This window comes from Colossoma macropomum, unplaced genomic scaffold, assembly GCF_904425465.1.
Source record: "Colossoma macropomum unplaced genomic scaffold, Colossoma_macropomum, whole genome shotgun sequence".
In the NCBI taxonomy this organism is placed as follows: Eukaryota; Metazoa; Chordata; class Actinopteri; order Characiformes; family Serrasalmidae; genus Colossoma; species Colossoma macropomum.
The window spans coordinates 24,734,722-24,759,528 of record NW_023494788.1 but is presented as its reverse complement, the minus strand read 5'-3'; the positions used below and the strand labels follow the sequence as shown (position 1 = coordinate 24,759,528).

Below are 24,807 nucleotides of genomic sequence, written 5' to 3'. Positions count from 1 at the left end.
GGAGTGTCACTGTGCCTTCTTTCACAGAATTCAAAGGAGCTAATCAATTATTGATTATTCATCATTACAGATTTATTTTCACAAATCAACAAAACATGTCATGTTGATTCGTGAATGCAGAGATTCAGTCTTTTGAGTTGTGAATGTAAGTGAATACTTGTTTGCTTTAAGGGACCATGGTTAAAAATAGGTAAAGGCATTACATTTCCTTGCACTGATTTTTCATTCTTTCCCAATAATTTTGCGTTCTAGCAATAATTTTGTGCTCCCTCACAATAATTTTGAAGTCCTTTGCAACGATTTTGCATTCCCTCGCAATGATTTCGCATTCTCTCACAATAACTGCAATAATTTTGCATTCTTTATTAATGATTTTGCATTCCCTCGCAATACTTTTGCATTTTCTCGCAATAATTTTGCATTTCCTCACAATGATTTCGCGTTCCCTTGCAATGATTTGGAATTTCCTCACGATAAGTCTGCGTTCCTTTGGAATGATCCTGCGGTCGCTCGCAAATAAAACGGAACGCAAAAAGTTTGCAAAAGAATTCAGCAATATTGCGAGGGAACTCAGTGTTGTTGCAAAGATTTTATTTTCAGGGGCTCAGTGAAGTCCTACATCTTGCTTCGCTCCTGTTTTATATGTGAGCTATAAGGCAACTGAGTTCAACTCTGTATCAACTCAATATCGATTATTAACTGATTACTCTTCTGCGTGTGACACTAACCGACCCTGCGCTGACTGAGCTGAATCGGGAACGGGAGCGCAGCAGAGCCGAGAGCACTGAGGGCGAATGAGGAGCTGATCCGCTCCAGCAGCCCGCAGTGAGACAGAAGCCTCCCTCTCAGTACAGCAGGACACGGAGGCTTTACCGCTGGCACATCAGACAGCTGGACACGGGTTGGTCAGAAATAACCGTTTCCCTTTCTCCTTACTAACACACACAAACAGTGGCCGAGAATAGCTGTGCAAATGCTCGCCTGCACTAACAAAGGCTGAGAAGCGCATTGTCCGCGGCCGCGACGGTGACGTTAAAGTAAATAGGTGCAGCATGAAAGACGGTCTGTTCAAAGACTCACTGAGACCTGCTGCTCCGCTGCGGAAAGGAAGGAAGTGTATAGACATGTAGTCGTGTGTTAAAGGCAATGCCTGAGCCTTTCCTGCTTTTATTCTGGCTGTTTCTGACCCTGACGAGTCATTTAAGCTACATGTACGCAATATCTCCCAATTCATCATAACGGCGCAATTTAGCGTCATTAATAGCGATCAGTGTTCGCTATATGCTTAGCTATTCAGTGGGAAAGCTAATCATATGGACAGCAATGTTTCCTGAAATGGGTAGATATGTTGGCCATGCCAGTTATTATTATTATTATTATTATTATTATTATTATTATTATTCCTTAGTAGTCAGTAAAGGCATTTCCTCATATGTTGATATCACAGTGTAAAGGATCTTAATGGTGATCTGTGACTGATTCCAGAAGCATTTGATGGTTTTCCAATGGGATCTGAAGGTGTCAGGAAACTAGTGGTCTCTAATAGTGACCATTCAGCCAATTTCAGTTAGTAAACAAACCCATGACTTTGTCCCTAATGACCCTTTGACCCTAATTGTTCTAATGGACTTTTTTCAGCAAGTTTATAATATCATTCTTATTTATTTACTTTTTTAAGGTAAACATGTTCATATGAGTCATTCCAAGAAAAGAGTGCCATTTCAGTGCACAACATTCGGCGCCACGTGTACAAGACAAAAGATCTGTTAATAAGTGATTTTCAAGCTTAAACATATTCGTTCGAAGTTACTCGGTAACACAGTGCGAGTGATAAAGGTTTCAAGTTTCACCTCAAATATTACTAAGTAGAAGTTGTAACATCAAAACTAGCTCAGATATCTGTTTTTACACTTACATATAATATATATGTATATATATATATACATATACACTGATCTGGCATAGATCACAGGCTGTAGTCCATCTGTTCCTCTGCATACTTTGTTAGCCCCCTTTTACCCTGTTCTTCAGTGGTCAGGACCCCCATGGACCCTCACAGAGCAGGTACTATTTGGGTGGTGGATCATTCTCAGCACTGCAGTAACACTGATGTGGTGGTGGTGTGTTAGTGTGTGTTGCGCTGGTACGAGTGGATCAGACACAGCAGTGCTGCTGGAGTTTTTAAACACCTCAGTGTCACTGCTGGACTGAGAATAGTTCACCAACCCAAAATATCCAGCCAACAGCGTCCTGTGGGCAGCGTCCTGTGACCACCGATGAAGGACTAGAGGATGACCCACACAAACTGTGCAGCAGCAGATGAGCTATTGTCTCTGACTTTACATCTACAAGGTGGACTGACAAGGTAGGAGTGTCTAATAGAGTGGACAGTGAGTGGACACAGTGTTTAAAACTCCAGCAGCACTGCTGTGTCTGATCCACTGTGGATCAGACACAGCAGTGCATATGTTACAGCACATTTTAGATGTAATGTTTTAAATTTATATTTAAGTTTCATCCATCCCTCCATCTTCTACGCCACTTATACTCCTGGGTTGCAGGGGGTGCCTTGAGCCTATCCCAGCATTCATCAGGCGAAAGGCAGGAAACACCCTGGACAGGTTGCTCATCCATCACAGGACAGACTCACAGACATATCCATTCACACCTAGGGGCAATTCAGCATCTCCAGTTGGCCTGACTGCATGTCTTCGGACTGTGAGAGGAAAGCCATGTAGACACGAGGAGAACATTCAAACTCCACAGAAAGGACTCTGGTTGCCTGACCGGGGAATCGAACCCAGACCCTTCTTGCTGTGAGACGACAGTGCTACACATTCCATTCCAAAAAACATGCAGTTTGACTGGGGGCATTAAAACTTTTGCATACAACTGTATCTCAAAAGTTGACCTCTATCAACACTACACAGAGGCCCCTGATTTCTGTTGACCCCCCTGTTCAAAATGCATCTCATCCATGGAAACCATTTTCAAACAGATCCTTCACAACCTGCAACATATTATATACATTAAATGTATTAGAATTTTTTATCATTTTAAAGTCGTAACTATATGGTCTAACAAAAAATACGTTGATGTTTGATCCTAGTGTGGGTGTGACGGCCCTGAGAGCATCAACTTGTTTGAGACATAACAATAATGAGAAAACAAGCAAATTTCATTGTCATTTCTAAAATTAAAAGTAATTTTAGAATTTTTTTTTTTTTGCACTGTGGCCCAAAACATCCTTCTTATGTACCTGACTGACATTATCATAAACACTCAAGTTGTTTTTAAATGGTGTTCAGTGCTTTTGCTTATGAAGTCCATGAAGTGGGTAACCTTTGACTAAAGTGTTACCTTGTCAAGTTAGTGAGACAGTTGTGCCACTGAGATAATACTGACTTTTGAAACTTTTGGAAGCTAAATAATGGCAACATACAGTTACTTTTTGTGAAAGAGTTGGCCTGTTTTGTTTCCCAGTGAGACAGATGAATTGGTGACTGGTCATCTGTTTCATTTGAATCTCTGGTCATATGTCGTTTGTTTCCTTCTCTTTACCTCTGTACATTTCCTAATCATACAGCTGCTTTCTATAGGCTCATGTGTCTGTGAGTTATTTAAGTAAAATGTGTGATGGCTCTCAGATTGCCCTGAATATAATTTGAGGAAGAAAGATGAAGTCAAATCTCATGATGTTCTGAGATTTTCTGTGACAAAATCTCTTAAAACTGCTGACAAGCCAGATTGGGCCTCTAGTCTGGCCGCTAGTGACCCTTGAGTGAAAGTATTGAACGTATTGCTTTATGTTGACTCTATGATCATGTGGATTCTTAAAGGGGAATTCTAGTGATTCACATTTCAGCATAATTCAGTCATTGAGATGTAAACAAAATTCAGAGTGGTCTGATGTGAAGTGGTTCATTGTAGAGAAACTCACTGACTTAGTGGGGATAGGAACCAGGCGTCGTAATGTCTACAACACAAATATAGCCGTTTTATTTACTATCCAAAATGACCAGTGAACCACTTTTCCTATACATGTGTAATGTTGGTGAGGGTAAAAGAGTAGAACATCTGGAAAAAGGTTTCTTTGGGGCACCATGTTTCCTTGGGACATCCTGGCTGTACATCACTGCCCTGCATGTGCTGTAAAATGTATATCTTAGACCAAAACCTTCTCTTAAAACGCAAAGAAACATCGTTTCAGGCCTCAAGCAGTGTATTCATAATTTATTACATGTTGTAACTGTATGCGAGGGAGCTTTTAAGCATTAAACTCTTCAGACGTCTGGTTCCTATCATCACCACTGTGAACAATTCTGACTCTGAAGTTTCTTTAGAATGGAGCACTTTGCATTGAAACCACTCTGAATGACTTTGTTTACATCTTTGTGATTTAATTATGTGAGAATTTTGAAAAATGGGTTATAAAGGGTTATATTATTGTTTACACAGAACAGGGTGAGGAAAGGACTCAAGTCCTTTTGTGTGTGTGTGTGTGTGTGTGTGTGTGTGTGTGTGTGGTGCCAGTATTTGACGCAGTTGGTCACACTTAAAGGGAAATCTCTCAGTAGTCTTGTGATGAGCAGTGTGAAAGTACGATTAGGTCCGATTATTCAGAGCACGGTTGCGTCAGCCTGAAAACCCGTGGATTAGTGAGGAACCTTGTCTTGTGCCACCCGTGAACTAAAATATGCCCTGAAGAAGGAAGTAATGTGGAAGCATCTTGCAGCACTGGCAGAAGAAGTTCTCCAGGCATAATTTTAGACTTGAAGTGTGTGAGTGTGTGTGTGTGTGTGTGTGTGTGTGTGAGAGCGAGTATGTGTTTATTTTTCTCCAAAAGAGGAACTGGGGAAGCCTACCAAAGTGACATGTAAGTTCACGTGTTCAGATCACTTAAAGCAGTCAAACATTAAAGGGTTTCAAAGTCCTGTTGCATATTTCTAATTAAAGCAAAATGATATCTGAGGTTTGTGAGACGGAGGATAGGGACATGAAGTGTATGTGCATTAGTTCTCTATGAAATTGCAAAAATATTTAGGTTTATAAGCTGTGTAGCAGTTCTAAATGTCAGAAACACGTATTTAGTTGTACCTCGTAACTGTGAAATGTTACAGAACATGAAATGGTACAGAACATCTTTGTTGTTGGAAAGAAGCCTTTTCATTGTTTTGATTTAGTTATGTTACTATTATTATTTCTAATTGATTTTTTGGGTGGCAGCATAGAAAAACTGCACAGTACTGTTTGAATTTTTGTACATTCATTTATATAAAATGTACACAGAATATTGTCCATCCATCCATCCATCCACCTTTTAAGCTGCTTATCTTTCTGGGTTACTTTTTTTATTTTAAACATTTTTTTAAAAAGTTCTAAATGATGATATGCATTTTCATATAAGAGCAACATTTGCATTGAAATTTTAACATGCTCGGTTTCAGCCAATGAAAGTTAAGTGAACTCATAGAACTATTTGTGACATTTCTGGATAGATAATATTTGTGTGTTTTTTTATTTGCTTAATATTCTATGAAGCATTTAAATCGGGACAGTACTGTGCAACAACAGGCACCAAAGTAAACCGTTTAAAACCGATTATCTGGGCAGTAAGTGTGTTTTTACCACCATGGACTCTATATAACATCAAAAATAAATGCAAACAAGCATGAATGCAGTAAAAAATATATAATAATAATATCATTAGCTAGATTAGTCATGGGTTTTACACTGTATGACTGTTTATTGTGTAGTTTAAAAAAGGTTAACATTTCAAATACACCTTTTTCTTTCTATATTCTGTCTTAGTCTCCATTCCCTGGCGTATCTCTGCATGCACATTTTTGTCAAGTGCTGGTGAATTATAGTGCTTGGCTCAGAAAGTGCTGAAGAGAGAGTGGATCCTGGTACTTATTAACATGGCGAACCTGTTTTTATCTGCTTTTTTTGTTTGAAGGTCAGCCCGGTCGTGACATCTTAACGGCAAACTCGGTCAAGCAGTGAAATGGATGCTCTTTCTATTCTTCAATGGTTTTCTCAATTGTTGTCTTACTTTTTCTTACTTTGTTACATTCGCAAAATCTTAGTGGATTTTGTTGGCAGATTTATGGAGCTGGAAAGGAGCTAAAAGGACATTCATTTGCAATTTGCTTAACTGTCTTCAGTACCAGGATGTGGATGCTCATGTGGAATTTTACATTGGCAAGTGTCAGGATGCTAATGAGGGTAAACACTGGCTCTGAAGTTCATTACCCACAATACATAGATGCATAATTGGAAAGTAGGCCACTGAAAGAGATGATGGAGTGAGCAGATTCATTACTGAGCGATATTAAGGCCTCCATTGCTCCCTCATTTCAGAAGTTCCAAGCATAAACACAGTCAACATGTGGTGTGAGGCTGTAATAGGGCAACAGGCAATATAACAATGTTTATGGTTATTATCATAAATGATGTCACAATATGTCACAATATGCCTTTGTGAGCACCGTCAGTACTTCCTTACTGCATGGTTGATTACAAAGAGATCATAATTAGTCCTGTTTAATTGACTTTAGTGCAGCCCGGTATGTGAAACATTGAATTAAAGTCGTTGTATTCAGATTTTATGATAGTATTTTTTATATGTAGCTCTACTGTCTCTGTTCCAGTTCATCAGACGTCAGAAAAAAACATAGCATAACAAATCATGTATCGTGAAAACTTCCTAAAGTATTGTGATATTACAGTTTTTTGCCATATCGCCCACACTGTAAAAAGTGTCTCGTCAGATCTACTTAAAAAAACGACATCATGTAGTAACAAGTAAATGAACTAGTTTTATTTGATTGATTGAAATAATCGTTGTTTCGAAGTATTTATTTGTATTGAATAAAACTAGTTAATTTACTTGTTACCACATAAAGTCATGTTTTTAAGTAGATCTGACAAGACACTTTTTACTGTGCATCTCTAGACTGAAACGTGTGGGCAAAATTCCTGGAGCTGTCCAGTGACTCTGAGATGCCGAAAACCGAGCTAGATGATATATCATCTATTCTGGTACATCAGTGATGGCACATAACAACACGAATGTTTAGTTTTAGCACTTTTGATAAATAAGAAAAACTTGTTGAGGAGTCTGGTTTGAAAGAACAGGTTATAATATGTAAAAACTAAATACAGTCATATGCAAAGGTGTGGGACCACTAGTTTCCTGTAGGACACCTTTAGATCCCATTAGGAGACCATCCAATGCATCTGAAATCGGTACCAGAATGCCTGTTAAACCATTAGAATCTATTACGCTGTAATATCAACCCATCCAGAAACACAAAATACCATTAGTGACTATTGGAAACCACCAGGAACCAACAGAAACTTTAGTCAAAGTCAAATTTATTTGTGTAGCGCTTTTTACAACTGATGTTGTCACAAAGCAGCTTCACAGAAATCCATTATGGACAAAGTTTTAACATTAAATGTAAATCCTCCAGGTGAGCAAGCCAGGGGCGACAGTGGCCAGGAAAAACTCCCTCAGAGCTGAGGAAGAAACCTTGGGAGGAACCAAGGCTCACAAGGGGGGACCCATCCTCCTCTGGTCAAACTACCTACAAAATTATTATACTACCAATATTAATAGTAGTAGTAGTAGTAATAGTTAGGAGTCCACTTCAGTGTAGGGTGGGCAGCTAGTCCAAGGCAGGTGGCGGTAGCTGGGCCAGTGGCGGTGACTGGGGCATGGGCAACTGGTCTGAAGCGGGTAGCAGGAGAGCTCGACAGACAATCATCCATCAGTGTCTGGCCGGACAGGTGGGCAGTCATTTACTCGGAAAAAGGTAGGGAGATGGAGTTAGTTTAGTTCTGTATGGGTGTATGTATAATAATATGTAAAACATTTCCAGAGTGTGGCTAACGACTCCGGCAGATCTGACTAGAACAGCTTAACTAAAAGGAGAGAACCAAAAGGACACACAGATACGGGAGCACCCTGAGACAATTTCACATCCCTCCGCTCCACCGTCCACAAACCTGAGTGATCGCATGCGAGCGGCGGGACGACAGCACCAGCGCCTCAGTTTACTATAATTCCCTGCGTCCATGGACCCCTGGATCTGCTGCCTTTATCTAAGGGGGAACATTAACTACCAAAAGCTAAACTAAACAAGTGAGTTTTCAGCCTAGATTTGAAGATCGCGACTGAGTCTGAGTCCCGAACATTTTCTAGAGTTTGGGGGCTTTATAAGAAAAGGCTCTTCCCCCAGATGAAAGCTTCTGAAGATGAAACCTTCTGAAACTTTAATGGTTTCTATGATTTTTTCCAGCAGGGTATGGAGATGACCAGACGTTAGCCATGTAGGGCCATGTAGGGTGAAAAATTGCCATTTTCGCTTTTTTTATTAACATGGCTTAATAAACTCAAAAACATTTAGAGGTATTTGTGCTCATATGAGTGTCCGGCTTCAGCTAGTGTGGTGTTTTTCATGAGTTGATGAGGTTTTGGGTTGAGCACCGAAGTCATAGCTAACTCTGTTGTCATGTTTCTGCTCCAGTCTTCTAGCATCCAAGTTAGCCACAATTGGATTAAATTGTTGTTCCTTAAGGAACCAAAGTGTCCTTGAGTGTTTTTTTAATATGGTGCTGAATCTTTGATGTTTTATTAGTGAGTGAAACCAGCGTGAGCGCCCCCTTCTGGATGATTGCAGACGTAAGCAACTTCCTGTTGCAGGTGTGTCCAATCTTACCAACAAAAGGTGGAGTGGCTGCAGGTTTTCAATCCATCAAAACACAATGTCATAAGATAAGATAAAACCTGCAGCCACACTGACCCTTTGCAGGTTAGATTGGACACCTCTGTCCAATGGTATACTTTAATAATGGTATAATACCTAATAATCAAAAACAGACCTACACTGTCAGAAAAAAGATAATCAGTTTTTCCCGGTGAAAAGTTCGTATTTGTACCTTTTCATAACTGAATGTTTTAAAACAGAACAGTAAAATAAAAGCCTGGAGACGAGACGGGGTGTGTGGAGTCTCTCACACACACAATATCTAAGCCGCTTATCCTTCTGGGTCACGGGGGTGCTGGAGCCTATCCCAGCGGTCATTGGGTTAAAGGCAAGAAACACCCTGTACAGGTCACCAGTCCATCACAGGGCTGTGCAGTCAATACAAGTTAAAATATGATTTGAATGGATTTTGACTGTTTTTATACAGAAATATAAGAAAATTATTCTTTAGCCCAATATAAACTGTAACACATTCAACCTCAAGTACATTTTTTTTCTGATATAAGTGACTTTAAACGACTATAAATACAAAACAATGAACTCCCAATCAATCAAATATTGTATAGCATGTTTCATGTTGCTGGGGTGGGTATCCCTCAAGGGTCTTTAGTACCTTGAGTTTGGGAACATAATTGTACAGTAATCCATCGCAGTTATATTTTGCATTGACTCCACACACCCTGTTTATCTCCAGGCTTTTTATTTTATTGATCTGTTAGGTTATGAAAAGGTACAAATATGGACTCTTTCCCTGGGAAAAATGTATTTAAGGCATGAAGTTGGACTATTGTTATACCTTTGAAGCTACATTAACATTGTTTGTACCTTTATGAATGAAAAAATGTACCTGCACAGAACCTTTATTTCTGACAGTGCACAACGGCTCTTTTGTTTCTGTGGTGGTCCCCTCAAGGGTACATCTCAGTACCTTTAGTCAGGGAACATAACTGTACCATAATCCACTGAAATGATATGTTCTAAGCTGTACTGACTCCACACACCCCGTCTCGTCTCCAGGCTTTTATTTTACTGTTCTGTTTTAAAACATTCGGTTATGAAAAGGTACAAATATATACTTTTCACCTGGAAAAAAACTTATATAAGGTTCACAGTTGGACCTTGATGGACAAAAACTATACCAGCACAGCACTTTTATTTCTAACAGTGTAGCTCTGTTTTTGATTATTAGGACTTGAAGAATACTACTGGACAGAGGTGTCCAATCGTACCTGCGAAGGGCCAGAGCACACCTGATTCTACATCGTTTGTACCTTATTGAACAAAAAATGTAGCGGCACAGAACTTTTATTTCTAACAGCTCTGGTAGCTTTGAATGGTAGCTTCTACTACCCGACCTGAAAAGAAAGCGGAAACACCACTTTTGTGCTACAAGTCAATTTCAGAAACATCTTGGTTATTTAGATATATTCGGGACACAGGAAAAACTGTGTAAACATGAGTTTTCACCACACCATTCCTTTACGCATCGTCTGCTTTCCTGATACTGTGGTATATTTAGAAAGTGTGGTGACATTATCAGAACCACCCAGCTCTTACTGAAGGCGAGTAGACCACTGTAAGACCTATGGTGTCTGTGGCTGTGTGGTTTCAGCAGGCCTGACTAGACCTGACCCATATTTGGCTAAGTTACCTATCTCTGGCTAACATCATTTCTCTAGACAGCTGGAGGGCATGCAAAACACTGAGACACTGAGCTGGCACTGAGTACTGCTGTGTGTTTATGCACGCGTTCTCTGTTTGTAGGTCAGGCTCATTGAAATCGTTTCCTTTAAGAACTCAGTTCCGTTCTGTGCTCGACAAGAGAAGGTTCCCCTTCAAACTGTATCTGTTTTTTCGTTCAGAGACAAAGTGAAAGCTACGAGATAAGGAGAAGAGGGATGTGCTTAGAGAGAGAGGAAAAGGGAGGGAACGAATGAGTGGGAGAGATCCTTATAAAGACAGAGGAGTGAAGCTGAGGACACTGCAGAGGTTCTTCATGGAAGGGGCTGAATAGAGAAACTCAGGAGTGAGAAACATCAACAAAATACTCAGTTATTTCCGGTGATCACAAAATCGAGGTGTAATTTATACTAATTAGCCTATTTACCACTTGTAGTTCATTAAAACAAGGGGAGAAATTCCATCAAAGGGGATTTAAACTATCATTCAACACCACATTTGTGCTTGTAAGTAGACCGAGTTTATTATCATTAGAACTTAATGAAACGTCATTGTTGTATGTTTATTGTTTTTGTCAGTTTTTGACACCAAAACAAATGTAAAAAAGTGCAGATTTGAATCTGATATGTAAATGTAAGCTGAATGTAATGTAGCTTTGCATATGATTTGTTTTTATTTTGACAGGAGCTTTCAGTAAGACAGTCTGAGCGTGCAGAGCATTGGAGAGCGGAGCAGGATGCTGGGGCGTGAGGGTGGTGGGCTGAGGGTGTGCTACTGGCTTACACTGGTCACAGGCTTGGTGGAGTGTTTATGCTTCGCTGGGGCCGTGTTCGGATGGGCCTCGCTGGTCTTTGTGCTCAAGAGCGACGGCTACTTCAGCTACCTGTGTGTGAACAGGACAGTCAATGGGACCATCACAGAAGGTAAGCTGTGTACATATGTACACACTCTCGACCTCAGAGCTGCACCGTATGGGAAACATATGATTATGCAAAAGACAGAGACCATACAAGTAATTCATTTTTCTGTGTCAGGAAAAAATGAGGAAGTGCTGAAATATAAAATTTTTCAGAATTCAGCTTCACATTTTGCCTTTATTACAGCTTCCATTCTTTTTTGTAGACTTGCTTTCAGTTTTTTAAAGAAATCTGCAGAGACGTTTTTCCTCACCTCCAAAGTTCAGTCATAGAAGTTGGTTGTATTTTCTGCTTCTCACAATCCAAGTAATCCCAAACACATTTAGTCATGTTGAGAACTTGACCTTGGGATGGCCAGTCCATTGTTCTGAGAATGTCAGCAACATCTTTGTAAATTTTCTTATTGTTTGTCCATTTTCTTTTCTCAGTAAAGGCTTCTTGACAGCTACACAACCCTTCAGACTCATTACAGTGGAAGGGTGGACAGAAACATCTGTGGTTTTTTTCAGATCTGAAGCAAGAGTGGAGCTCGTATCTCCCAGCTCCTCCTCATGTCTCTCTTAGGCAAAAGCTTTAAGTACTGTTTATCTGATGATGACAACTTGGAAAGTCTACATTTTCTCTGTATCTTTTAATATTTTTGAAAAAATCTTTTTTTTCCCCACTTATTTTCTTTTGACTTTCCCCTTTTTTATGCAAATAGATCTTATATCTAATCTCCTCATATTTATGTCCTGAAAAATGAATATCTTGTGCTGATTAGCCATGTGGACTGGAAGTTTAATAAAGGGAAGGTTGTTTCTGTCTTTTGCACAGATTTACAGACGGCACAATGCAACTTTTTCTTTTCTGATATCGATACTGAAGCTTTCCAATATCCAATTTTTTTAAACTAAGCTTTAAAATTAGGTATATTTATAGGAAAGATCTTCACTTAAGATGAGCATCATAAATACTAGATAGATAGATAGATAGATAGATAGATACTTTATTGATAGTGTGTTACAGTAGCAAGTCACATAATTGCACATAAACTTGCATATATTAGGCAGAAATAAAAATAAGAATAAAAACAGACACAAATTAGTCAGAAATAGAGAAATAGACATAAATTAAAGTAAACTATATGACTGTATGGATTGGATTTATTCTTTTTTTCTTTCCAATAATCAATCCAGCATTTTCCTCCAGCATTTTGGTACCTACCAGTATGATATGCCATCACTAGTTACATTGCTACATATGGTGATTACATTATGCCTTGCAGTATATTACCAACAGTATTATAAACGCCAACCACTGGTGTAATATTGTTAAAGATTGGCCAAATGTATTTGTTTCTTGGATTAAGTAAGTGCCCAAAAAATGAGTATTACAAAGATCAATATTGTGACAACAATTAACAAACGACATATTGTGCAGCTGTATTGTAAAACGTGATGTTTTTGCGCTTGTCTTAGATTGCAGTGCACAAGATGAGCAGCTCTCCATCATCTTCACTGTCGCCTCCTTCATGAACAACTTCTTCACGCTACCAAACGGCTTCCTGTTTGACCACTGTGGTACCAGGGTAACCAGACTTGTGGGAATGTGAGTCCTACATTATTTGTTTTTTTTTCTGCATGTTATCAGATTTAGACATTTGTCTGATTTTCAAACATATCTGTCAAAAAAGTGACTGATTATACTGTAAATTAACATAGAACCAGTTTAATCCTTTATACAAGTGCACACATTTGGAAACCCTCTTAAAAAATGACTTGACTACAGATAAAGTGGGAAATACAGCACAAAACAAAGGCACAACTGTGAGCAGTAGGATAATCTGACATTCATCAGCTGTTTACAGCTCTGTATCTGTGCTGCAGGTGGGGAAGTAGAGGTCTAATACCATTTGGTCAGTTCAGAATATTCAAAGGGCCATTGCCCTCCTGGGGACACGGCTGAGGAGACAATGAGTAACTGCGACTCAAATGAATTTTGCGTTTTTATTCACACAAAATCAAACGTCGTGTTGCAAAACCGGAGTTAGCATCGAAACAGAGGTGCCAGAAAGGTTTCTTTGTGCGAGGCTATAGAAGAACCGCTTTTGGGTCCTTAAAGGTCCTTTCAATGGATGTTTCTAGAGAGAACCATTTTTGTGAAATAAGAACATAACATAAGGGTTCGAGAAAGAACTCTTAAATTGGTACAGAGCTTTTACATTGTTTGAAGATTCTTCAAAACTTTAAAAGGTTCTTTATACATACTAATCTTTTCAAACATGATTCTTTAAGGAACCAAAAGTGGTTCTTCTGTGGCATCACTCTTAGCCAAAAGGGTTCTATATAGTTGCAGAAAAAGGGGCTATGGCTTGTGACAATAGCAGAACCAATATTGGTGCTATATAGAAACATTTGTAAAAGGTTTTTTAAAGAGCTATATACAATGGGTTCTCCATCGTGGAAACCGTCTGGAGAGAAACGTAGAATAATTAGAAGCGCACACATAAAAAGAACAGTTCTATGAGTTGTCTTGGTTCTAATGCGTTTACTGAAGAACTCTTGAAGGACCCGAAAAGGTTCATGAAACCATGAGGGCGTGAGGGTGGTGGGCTGAGGGTGTGGTCATAACCATGAAAAATTCTAATTTAGACGCAATTAACAGTAGGGATCCACGAATCCAATGGGTCAAGATCAGAATCGGCAGATTACAGCTCAAAAAGTGAAACTGGCCAATGTACTGCGTTTATTTTGGGTGATCTGTGTTGCAATGTTATGAGGTAAATAGCGTGAGGCAGGTAAGTGCTCAAACACTGTATTTAAATGTTGCTGCTACAGCTGTACCAAAATATAATAGCATAATTTCCAGACTAGCATATTTATGACTTATTGTGATAAATAGCCAGTGGCTTCTTACTTTAGATATAGCACTTTATTTGATTCATGTTTTTTAAATAGAAAGCTGATTTAGGTTCGGCTTATCACAGAGCAAATAAGGGATTATAAAAGTACTAGAAATGTGCCAGTGTGTTTCAAGTGTTCGTGTACCTGACACAGGGTGAGCTTTGGTTAAAAAAAATGCTCATCGGCCAATTTTACTGAAAAGAAATTGAAACTGACCATGAAAATTCATGATCTGTGCATCTCTAATTAACGGGCCTAGTTTGCTCTAGGAATTCAGAGTCAGTGCTGCACAACAGATTTCTTAACTGTGTTTGGGGGAGGGGATTTTCTCTTTCTTTCTCTCTCTCTTTCTCTCTCCCCCTCTGTCTTTCTAAACTGAAATTCATAGATTCTGAGATTTTAAAGCTATTGAGAGCCTTTAGTAAAATACTGCTATACCTTGCTCGTGGTAGGAGAGACATTTATTATAGATAAGTTGTTGTTATTAGCTTAGTGCATGCAGCAGTGTTGTTTATGCCTTTCTGTGCTGGGCTGTGGGGAAGAAATTGCATGGCTAGAAGTGACCCGCCTGCTGGCTGGCCATGTTAGCAATAGCTGAGCAGTGGCTCTCCCTTGCTGCCTGTTCAATAACAAAGCACTCGCCCTTAAAACACAGCGTGTCATTTGTCGTCTTCTTCTTCGTGGCTGCTTCACTGGTGTCAGAAGTGGGATAGCGTCCCAATCCCAATCACCCCCCAACACCCCTACCCCCCGACAACAGCCTGGAGAGGAATGACGCTGCAACCAACTCATAGCGCTGGTCAAAGGACGCTGCTCCCATTGAGCATTTCCTTTTTGCAGTACATCTGTTGGAGGTGGTCTTTTGGCTCCGCTGTTTACAAACAATAAAATGAAATGTTTAGGACAGTTTCATAAGCTCTTGGTTTTTGCATTCGGAGTCTGTCCAGTGAATCTCCTGGGGATAATTAATTCCTTCAGTGGTTTAGATCATTCAAAACGCTGACCACCAGTTTTTCTTAAATCGTGTGGTTGTGGTTTAAAAACCACTGCAAATGACTAGTGTTTTATACCTGAAATCATATTTGCTTCTTGCTCAATCTGTGAGGAAAAGAATGACGAGTATTTCAGAGGTTTTGTGGGTTCGGTACTGGCAAACATGAACATACTGCAATTTATTGCCACACCTAGGCTTTGCAAACACTGCTGTCAAAATTGCAGTTATGGGAGGAGATCTCTGGGAATGTCTCCGTGCCTGAGAGAGCAGAGAGAGGGAGAAAGCCTGATAAAGAAAACATCTTGCTGAGATGTGCGAAAGAGAGAATGTATATTTATGGCTGAGTGTATTTGTGTGATCAAGGTTCAAGGGTTTTATTTGCTATGTGAAATACGTAGACCCTGGAATGTTTATTTATGCTGCGTGAGACTGGTTGGGCTATATAAGCTCGCTAATGTAGACCAGCTGTGTGTTTAGCTTCACGTAGCTCGGAGCAGAGAAACTCAAATCTCCAATAACAATCTGTTTTAACTGGAAGCAGAAAGGAAATGAAAGAGGTGGGGTACTAAGGAGCAGAGAGGGGTGAGAGGGGGCAGGAAAGCAGGCACAATTGCATCTTAATTAAACTGCTAAATGGTAAGGGGGTCCTCTTTCTCAGCAGGTACCTCCCATCCCCTTTTCATCATCTCTGTATCAGGCATGTACACAGATAGACCCTATGGGCCCATGAACCCCTGCCCTTTTACCCTTAGCCTGTGCCCTCTTGGTCAGTGTGTGTAGTAACTGCATTTTCCTTCAGCTAGTCCAGAACGCTGCAAGTTCTTACTAGAACCAGAAAATTTGACCATATCAGCCCAGTTCTATCAACCCTACACTGGTTACCAGTTAAATTTCGCATTGATTATAAAATTCTCTTACTGACCTATAAAGCTCTAAACGGACTCGCCCCTCAGTACCTGAGTGAACTTCTCTCTCACTATGGACCATCACGCCTACTTAGATCACAAGGTGCTGCCCACTATTAGTACCTAGAATTAATAAAGCTACGTCAGGGGGGAGAGCTTTCTCATACAAAGCCCCCCAGCTTTGGAATAGTCTTCCTGTTAATGTTCGGGACTCAGACACTCAGGTGCAACTGCTGCCAGCCCTCTGGACCGGCTTGACCACCATTGAGCTTCATGCTGTACAACGCTGTGCAAACCTCACCCTCACAACCTGACCCCACTAAAGCTGCTGCTGCTATTGCATGAACTAAACTAATCAAATTTATCATTTGCTCCACCTGTTTTCCCCGTTTTTGTACTAACAATGTTTACTATCCGGTGTCGACCAGAGGAGGATGGGTTCCCCTTCTGAGTCTTGGTTCCTCTCAAGGTTTCTTCCTGTTTCTCTTAGGGAGTTTTTCCTTGCCACTGTCCCCACTGGTGACGCTCCTGGGGGTTTGGGCCCGGATTTCTTTCTGTATTGCTGATTTTTCTGTAAAGCTGCTTTGTGACAACACCTGTTGTAAAAAGCGCTATATAATAAACTTTGCTTGCTTGCTTGCTTGCTACTCAATTCCACATGTGAAAGAAGAAGTTTGGCAGATTGCAGGATATCTGTTCTTGATATCCTGTTATTCAAGACAGCTTCAGTGAGAAACAGCTCAGCCTGGCACCAAGAGCGAGCCTCAGGGATTGGTTTGGGTCCCACAAGCTTCATTGCTCAGTGCAGTTCTGGGCCTAAGGAGGTGTCAATCCAGTAACTCCTGTCAATGGATGCATATATATATATATATATATATATATATATATAATGCTTTCTTACAGAGAACTTATATATATATATTTTTTTTTGGGGGGGGGCAGTGATAAAATCCCAGGTGACCTAAGTGATATCATGCAGTCTGAGGTGCTACAGCATCGCCATACCGCAGCTCTGTCACACAAGAGTACACTATAATAATAACAAAATACACTAACCATGTTTCCTTTAACTGCTGTTGCTCTGTCTGGCAAGCCTTCGAGCCCGGCATGTCAACTCTTTTTTTTAGTGGCGAGGGTAACCCCTGACACAAATCTAATGAGTTAACAAAACAGGCTATGACTGCTAGCTATACATAGAAAGTAAGGCCGTCGGAGCCACGGTGGTGAGCGGGCATTTGCCCCACCACTTTTCAAAGTACTGTGGTGATGCCCCACTTTCTGAGCTCTGGGTGCGACATAAAAACCTCCCTAAACTGCATGAAGCGCTGACCAGCACGAACAGACAGAGTAAAACTCAGCAGAGCCAATCAGAATCTCCGTTTCTGCTGGGAGGCGCTTTTAGACCTGCCTAGGTTGGTGCGGACCTGTCCAACTTTTTCTTGAATTTGGTTTTGACATGCGACTCCACCTGAATTCAGATCCCCACCAAACAACTGAACTGTGCTAATTCACGAGGAAATTCAACACCAGGGCAAGTTTTTGCTGTACTGTCTGCACAATCTGCTGCTTTAACATTTCACTCTTTGCAAACGCTCATATCGTTCCTGTTTCTCTGTTTTCATGGTGGTGAATGCGAGAGTAACAGAGCGCTTTCATCCCTGCAAACCTTCTGATCAATAAATAAACACCCACGTGTGTAATTTAGTCCACTTTAGTCCTTGCAGTCCACCATCCGAGCCAAATGAAAGAGATAAAATATCACAGAATTAAACTGTGGTGTGCCATTAGAGAATGAACTGGGAATGAAAACAGCCTGATGTTCTTCAGAGATGATAGCTAACAAATACTGCCATCTGAGGCTGCACCTACTGAAGCTGTGAAAGTGTAGATAGTTGCATAAAATAATTACACAAGTAAAAGAACTTTCCCCAAATCAACTTGAGTAGAAATACAAAAGAAGCAGGATGGAAATCTACTTAAGTACTCAGCACTGCAGTGGAACGTCTACTACATCCAGCATGTATCAGGATAGGAACTGAGGATTGTGCGGCTCTGTTCTTCTCTTTTTGGCACTCTTTTGGTCTAAAATGCAGCAAAGCTCCAAAGTCAGAGATGTAACCAATCACAAAGCAGTACAATTATTGACACCATCAAAAGATTTCCAAAAAAGTAGTATCTAAATATGAATGGCTAAAATGTAGCAGAGTAAAAAGATTTCTTTGTTCACTTTAGCTGAAATAAAAGTAATATGATTTTAAAAATACTTAGGTTCATAAAGACGTGTTCTCAGCATGACAAGAAAGGCAGCGGCCTAATTGCATTTCGTCACTCAGCCAGCCGTTTTTTTCCTTTTTTTTTTTTTGAAACGGTATGTTTTGCCCCACCACTTTTGGAGGTGTGGCGCCACCCCTGATAGAAAGCTAATTTAGCCACATAGCTTCAGTTTAGGAAATGAGTAAAATTCCCTGTCGCATATTGTTCCAAGCTTAGTTACAACTGGACAACTGATGTTTAGGGAAGGGGCGTGGTTTTTCAAGCTGAACAGAGACAGTATGTCCTGCACATGGTCGACTGGTCTGCCCACCAAGATGTTTTATCCAGCCTACAACAAGGAGGGTATGAGGTGGTCTATACCAATACTGAACCTGACCACTGACAGCGTCAAATGATCTTTGGGAATAATAATCTAGCTATTTGTCGTGATGCAAGTGACTCATTATGTTCAAATATGAGTGGGTGGAAAGACCTTGTTGAGGAGGAAATGCCCCCTTTGCCGCCCCCATAGAGCCACGCCTGTAATTTCTCTGTTTTTCTGTTCCTCTCAGATCTATCTACACTACTGGGACCTTGCTGATAGCCTTCTCAAGTGCTGGTGAGGTATTTCTCTCTAATTTTACCACACACATTTGCAAATCAGCTTCAAACTTAACATACCAGTCAGCGTTCTCATGTCCAGTCTGAGTCTGGAGACCAAAACAGTTAGTTTTGGAATGTCTTGAATATGCTTCATATTTATAATTAATATTTAAATTAAAAAAAAACAACTTAGAAATGTAGAGCATTTAGAACATCACGTCAAAGTTTGTCTGCATACAAGACAACTGATGGGATTCAGTCGGATTGTTTGCCAATGAAGTCTCCATAATTATTGGCACCCTTGGTAAAGATGGATAAAAAGGTCACGAACAGGGCAGCTGCATATATTTTCTGAAAAGGGCGTTAAATAAAGATTTTTTTTCCTAATTTCAGAGTGAGATTGAGCTAATTAACCACAAAGACATTTATGTATGACCTTTTTTACTCACTTTTACCAAATGTGCCGATGTTATGAAGCTGACTGTACACTGAGGGTTTTATTTGTGTGAAGTTTCTGACCACTACTAGAATTTGTTTCTTAAATTTTTTAACCTTAAGGTCCTTGAAAGGTCTTTGACTATGAATGTTTGCAATAGTGGGATTCTGAGCAATATTATACCATTATATCATCAGCAGTTTTCCCCATATATTTAATAAGTATTTTTCCTTATATTGCATTGGAATAGTCTGAGGAACCACTCTCTCTATTTCTTCTTCTCTCTCACAGCACTCTCAGTCCTCCTCTACCCCGCTCTCTCCTTCATTGCTGTCGGAGGGATACTCTTCTTAGTCACTAACATGCAGGTATGACTTTACCCCCTTTAGATCCCAGGCTTATTACATACTAAGGCTTATTATTCAGTAACTACAGGGACTTCAGTGCACACTGTGCCCTAGCCATTTGAGGGATTAACCCTTTACTGCATGCATTATGAAAGCAATTAAAAAAAATCAATTCACTTTTCTTGCATAAATTTGCATTATTTTCTTGCAGAAATCCTTGATTTATTTGTTCAGACCTGATTATTAAATTCAAGAACATTAAAATAATAATAATAATAATAAGAAGAAGAAGAAGAAGAAGAAGAAGAAGAAGAAAAAGAAGAAGAAGAAGAAGAATGTGTGCAGGGGTCCTTTTGGAGTATGTTGTCTTGAGGCAACAATGTGCAACAATGTGAAGAAATGACAAAGAGCCATGTTCCCTGAAAAAGTTAGACCTCTGTCCACTGTCGCACAGTGTTGCTTCTAGGCAACAAACATAGTTCTGCAAAATCTCGTAAAACAAAAAAATTGAAACTTAATGTTTAAAAAGAGGTTTAAAAGCCCACTAAGAGATAAAAGCACATGCTTTTTATTGGCTTTCTCAAACTCTTCCTTTATTTTTTACCCTAATATTGTCTTTATATATGGATAATGTTATTGTAAAGTGAGGAAAATGAGTTTGTTGCCCTGAGGCAACATCGTGCAGTAGAGGGTTAACCATATAAATGAAACAGTGGATAATGCTTAAGCATAAGACTTTGAAGATCATGACAATGAACCCGGCTTCTCAATTGTTGCTAAAAATAAGGGTCATCTGCTTTCACAAGGAACAGTATGTTAACAGTGTGAATTTGCCCTGAGGTTCACACACCACATACTTTCGTCCTGCATATGAACTTGTCATGTCTTAAACTCATGAAGATCAGCTGTTTTCCCTTTTAACCTCTTAACTCAAACATATGTATTCATGTACGTAACACTCCAGGTGGGGAATCTCTTTGGAGCCCATCGTTCCACCATCATCACCCTGTATAATGGAGCCTTTGACTCTTCTTCTGCTGTCTTCCTTGTTGTCAAGGTAAAAAGAAACAATTCAGCGCTACGAATAGTACAGCTCACGATTAAGAGGAGTGTAGTGAAGTTCAAGGGTTAGACAGTCTTATTTGGTTACGACGATGACTATGGTGGAGAGAAGGACAAGATGAAGATGGTGATGTCGTTGCTTCTTGTTTCTCAGCTTCTGTTTCAAGATGGAGTGTCTCTACGTGCCTCCCTCATCTTCCTGTCCAGCTGCAGTGTGGTCCATCTGATCCGCACCTTCCTGTTGATGCCTCGCTCACACATACCCTACCCTCTTCCTGAGAACTACAACTATGGGTAAACTACAAATCCCATTCCCTCTTCATGTGAACTATGACAGTGAGTGCGTTTGCATCCACTTAATAATCCGATAACTGCAGAAAATCAGATTTTGTTAGTAATCCAATCAACGTGTTTATATGCACTAGATCAGATACTGGGAAAACTCCAGGTCTACATGAGTCAGACAGTAATCGGATTTCTGCTTTGCCACCAGCCAATAAACTCAGAGAGGAATACGTGACGTAAACGTTAAAATATTTAAACGTTAAATATTTAAATCCCTCATTTCGTTAAGCATGTGGTCGGTTTCACTGTTGCTCCAAAAGTGTTTTGCTGCGTCTCCCGGCGACGCTGCTCACTTATTTCCAGTCTGTTTTCGCACGCGCAGACTGAGAAATCGGAAAGAAATCCGAGTAAGAGTTACATGCACTGAGAACTCAGATTATTAAGCTAAAATCCAGCTCTCTTTATCGGATTTCTTAATTACATTTCTAGATTGGAGCGTGCTGTTTACGTGACCATTTGAATAATCAGATAACTGCATCAATCCAATTGATTGATCTGATTATGGAGTGCACGTAAAAGCACTGAGTGAATAAACGACAATCCTCAAGCCTTGTCTCGGAGTACTACACTTGGGCTTTCTACACTGGACTCTGTAAACACGTTGATTTGCATATTGCAGGCTTAGGAACCATTCACCACTCAATCAGTATTCGCAGCACCTCTCTCCAAAAACCTGTTTGAGCACAGCAGACAATGTAGTGACGCCATAGAGAAGCTGCTTTAAACTGGAGAAAAGAAGCTTTTATTTCTGGTCAGAAACTTGTAAGCTTGCTTTGCTTTTGGTATAGTTTGGTAGTTTTTGCTATGAGTTTTGTAATTCCCACATTAAAAGCCTATAAATAAATTAGCACATTAAGTTAGCCTATAGCCTATAGCCTACTGATATCGTAGCACATTATTGTTATAAGGTTTGGATGCTAAGTGGTTTATTTTTCAAAATCCTTTAAAGGAATAGTTCAGCAAAAATATAATTTACTTGACTTTCCACTTATCCCAAATGCAGTCAATCAGCCAAGACATGTTCAGTATCAAAATTTTGCACTTTTATTTTAGAACTTGAGCTGCTAGGCTAACATTGCTAACAAATACTGGAACTCAATAGTTACCGAAACTGTTTCCATAAATACATGCCCAAATCAAACCACATCCAGGTCTTAATTCAGGCAAGTCAGTGTGGTTCAGAATAGTGTGGTCCACAATGAACTGTACAAACTAAAAAAATCATTAAAAAAAATTCCAGTTTTATTTTTAATATGTAAATAAGGTCTGTTCATGCCATTTTACTAAATCTTTTTTAGCAAGTAGCTTATTGACCTCACTTTAAGCAAGCATATAAAAATGTTGGCATGTATTTGTGAAAGATGCCACTAACCGTTTTAAGTTAGAACTTAAACTGTTAGAACTCAGCAGTTTTAACTGCAGTTAAACTCTTTATTGGACAATTCAGGTACATTTGCATTGCGCTAAAGTCTTTTCTGCCATGTAAATGAATCATCTAGATTGTGATTACTAAATAATTCTTAGTATCAGCCTTAAACAAAAACAGATGAACTACAAACCTCATGTTCTAATTCTAAAAAATATACCTACAAACCACAGCCCCCATAATTCCTCCTATGAAAAACATCAACAATCATTTTCTGAACAAGACAAGAAACTGATTTTCTTTCATTTAGTAGTACAAAATCTGTGTACAGAAACAGGACCTAAAGGGCATTTAAGCATTCTCTTTTATTAGGTATCTAAAGGTCTGCTCCCTTCCCCCAGAATAACATACATGGGATAGTATGCAGATGCCATGCAATATTAATGTTTATTATGATACTGTTTATTATTATCCATGTTGTGGAGCAAAAGCAGCCTGATTTCATCTGAAAAGCGTATGAAATGTAAAACAACTCCAATCCAAACGAGTCCTGCTGTCTGCTGTAGATGTGCCTTTTGTTCCAAGACTGACATCTTTGGTATTTTGACATGGAAATTGAGGTCACTTATTAATAAAAAAAACTCTGTGTGTCACTGACTGACAACCATAGACAAAAAGATCACTGTGTTTTTTTGTTGCAGTGTGTTCTGTGTAATAGAACAAAAGCTCCTTGGAATCTAACCATGAAAAAAATAGATGAACTGTCCTTGAAAAAGTATGGAGGCAGACTGTCCTGTTTGATTTTCACTGTTACTTTTTAACTAAATGAGAAAATAAGGCCAGGGGAATTCCACCATTTTTTACAAATTTCGGCATAATTCAGTGGTTGATGTAAACAGTGTCAGAGTGGTTTGATTAAGCAATAGAACACGAGAGGGAGTGTGTTATTGGCGATGACACACGACCTTGAGTGTTCTATTGCTTTTATACAACAGTTAAATAAATAATAATAATAATAATAAATTAATAAACTGGGCCGTGAACGAGGCGTTTAATATGTTTTAATGTTCGCAGTTCCTTCACCAAATTATGGTTCCTTAACGAGCAGCTTGTTGCTACATCAGAATAACGAACTCCGCCCACTCGATGCACAGCTGGCAGTTCATTCTCCATCTCCACACAGACCAACTGACAGTTTGGGAATTTAGTGTAGTCTCATCTTCAGAGTCTGACCAAATCGGCTGTCGGTCAAATGTGATCTTAAAAGTATCCATTTTCTGTTTGTGGCAAAGTAAGAAGTAAAAAATGTTCAGATGGCTCGAGCGTCTCCTACAGCTGTCAAAGTCGTTGCTTAGCAACGGCATCTCAGCGGAGTGATACACTGTTTGTGAAAAACCTGTGATGTTATGGCGAAATAACAGCACAGTTAGAACGCCTCTCAACCAATCAGCTTGCGTGGCTGGAACTAACTGTTGTATAATGTGAAATTGGAGCTTTGTAGGGAACTCTTTACAGTGGCGGTGATAGGAACCAGAGGTCATGATGTCTACAATGCCATTTTATTTCCTACCCAAAACCTCCAATGAACCTTCACATGACTTCGGAGTTTTATATGTAACACTGATGATGATGAAATAGTGGTAAATCTGAAAAGTACTCCTCCACCATGAATCGACTGTAAAAAATCTCAAATCTATCACAGGATCTCAAGAATGTCTCAGGCATCAGGCTGCAAATTCATAACTATTTTATGTAATAAAATTCCATGAGGGAGCTTTTAGAGGCATTCAGACATCGGGATCCTATCACCACCACTGTGAACAATTCTGGCTTGGCAGTCTTCTCCAGAATGGAGCATTTCACATCAAACTACTCTGAATGGCTTTCTTAACCATTTTATTGGTTAAAAACTGCACACATTTGAAAAATCGATGGAATAACATGAAACAGTGAGTCACTAGGTTTAAAGTTTACTTTGCAAAGCTTAGCTTCTTGTTAATCAAAGTGTTTTCCTTGGTGTGAAGAGAAGATTACACCTATTAAAAGATTTGCCTTTTTTCCAAACTGCTGTCAAAAGCAAACTCCTTTGGCCCAAAAAGTGGTTTAAACACCTGAAAGGGAAACAAAGGGATCAAAGATCTAAACATTTTTCTACGTGATATGCTGAAGAAAGCATGCAGTGTATGTGAAAACCCATTATATTCCACTTCAAATCCCATCATGGACTGTGTCTCATTTTC

The 24,807-nt window shown here is 39.6% G+C and overlaps 1 protein-coding gene across 3 annotated transcripts in view; it reads left to right on the top strand.

The window, feature by feature from the left end:
• The first annotated feature begins 757 nt into the window (after positions 1-757).
• The window catches only part of slc43a3b (solute carrier family 43 member 3b), a 32,972-nt gene continuing 8,922 nt past the window's right edge, over positions 758-24,807 (top strand). The window contains exons 1-7 of one of the 3 annotated variants that reach the window (XM_036568889.1): positions 758-901; positions 11,139-11,377; positions 12,832-12,961; positions 18,981-19,027; positions 19,739-19,815; positions 20,759-20,851; positions 21,011-21,150. In XM_036568889.1, coding sequence (XP_036424782.1) covers positions 11,191-11,377; positions 12,832-12,961; positions 18,981-19,027; positions 19,739-19,815; positions 20,759-20,851; positions 21,011-21,150 — 674 coding nt within the window. In that variant the 5' untranslated portion in view covers positions 758-901; positions 11,139-11,190. Of the gene's footprint in view, positions 902-4,496; positions 4,877-10,583; positions 10,961-11,138; positions 11,378-12,831; positions 12,962-18,980; positions 19,028-19,738; positions 19,816-20,758; positions 20,852-21,010; positions 21,151-24,807 lie in introns of those variants that run through there. The other 2 variants (XM_036568890.1, XM_036568888.1) reach the window with 2 other exon arrangements.